Source organism: Nansenia antarctica (assembly GCF_963989245.1).
Source record: "Nansenia antarctica genome assembly, chromosome: 16".
Classification (NCBI taxonomy): Eukaryota; Metazoa; Chordata; class Actinopteri; order Argentiniformes; family Microstomatidae; genus Nansenia; species Nansenia antarctica.
This window is the reverse complement of record NC_137686.1, coordinates 4,113,311-4,114,817: the sequence shown is the minus strand read 5'-3', so window position 1 is coordinate 4,114,817 and position 1,507 is coordinate 4,113,311. Positions and strand designations below refer to the sequence as shown.

Below are 1,507 nucleotides of genomic sequence, written 5' to 3'. Positions count from 1 at the left end.
CCCTCTAAGGTCTTGTATGTCCAGCCCCTTGGTGGTAGTGTGAATTTAATTGGATTATGTTGACTGCTGACAGGTTGGGGTGATTTAAGACATCGGAGGTCTGAGTTTGCCTCGGCAAGTAAGTTTGGCATGTGCTTTAGCAAAACAAGTGTGCAAGACATATCATCCCCTAATTGTTCCTTTGTGTCTTTACAGATTCTAGTTGAAAAGCCTCTATGACCAAGCCTCTATGACCATGAGCTGGAGCTTTCTCACTCGTCTTCTGGAAGAGATCCACAATCACTCCACCTTTGTGGGGAAAGTGTGGCTCACGATGCTCATCATCTTCCGCATCGTGCTCACGGCGGTCGGGGGCGAGTCAATCTACTCGGACGAGCAGACCAAGTTCACCTGCAACACCAAGCAGCCCGGCTGCGACAACGTCTGCTACGATGCCTTCGCCCCGCTCTCGCACGTCCGCTTCTGGGTCTTCCAGATCATCATGATCTCCACCCCTTCCGTCATGTACCTAGGCTACGCCATCCACAAGATCGCCCGCACCTCGGAGTTGGAGCGCCGGAGGTACCGCATGCTTAGGAAGAGGCCCCCGCACACCAGGTGGAGAGAGAGACATCCTCTGGAGGATGTGCTAGAACAGGATGACGATGACGAAAACGAGCCCATGATCTACGAGGACACACTGGAGGTCCAGGAGGCCAATAAGCCCGAGGTAGTCAAGTTCCCTAGCAGGGAACCGCAGAAACACGACGGGCGCCGAAGAATTATGCAAGAGGGACTGATGAAGATCTACGTCCTACAGCTGCTGTCCCGAGCCGTGTTTGAGATCGGTTTCCTGGTGGGCCAGTATCTTCTTTACGGCTTCCGTGTCAACCCGTCGTACGTGTGCAATAAGGTCCCCTGTCCTCACAGGGTGGACTGCTTCATCTCGCGACCCACAGAGAAAACCATCTTCCTTCTCATCATGTATGTGGTCAGCTGCCTCTGCCTGTTCCTCAACGTGTGCGAGATGTTCCACCTGGGCGTCGGCACTTTCCGGGACACTCTTCGCCAGCGCAGGAACAAAGATCGCCGACGGCCTTCGTACAGCTACCCGTTCTCCGGTAACATTCCTGCCTCTCCCCCGGGATACAACCTTGTCATGAAGTCGGACAAGCCCAACAAAATCCCCAACAGCCTCATCACTCACGAGCAGAACATGACCAACGTGGCCCAGGAGGAGGAGCAGCAGGGCACCAGCCCGGAAGAGAACATCCCCTCAGACCTGGCCAGCCTGCACCGCCACCTGAGGGTGGCCCAAGAGCAACTGGACATGGCCTTCCAGACGTACAGCACCAAGAACAACCCTCCAACTTCCAGGACAAGCAGCCCCGTATCTGGGGGCACCATGGCAGAGCAGAACCGGGTCAACACAGCCCAGGAAAAACAAGGGGCCAGGCCTAAAGGTGCCACTACAGAGAAAGCTGGGGCCATCGTCAAAAACGGAGGAAAGACATCGGTATGGATTTAG

General features: G+C 55.1%; 1 protein-coding gene across 1 annotated transcript; it reads left to right on the top strand.

The window, feature by feature from the left end:
* Positions 1 to 229: 229 nt before the first annotated feature.
* gjc2 (gap junction protein gamma 2) lies at positions 230 to 1,507 on the top strand (the record flags this gene model as incomplete). The annotated part of the gene is made up of 1 exon (XM_080546428.1): positions 230 to 1,507. The coding sequence occupies one exon, from the start codon at positions 230 to 232 to the stop codon at positions 1,505 to 1,507; it is 1,278 nt and encodes a 425-aa protein (XP_080402554.1).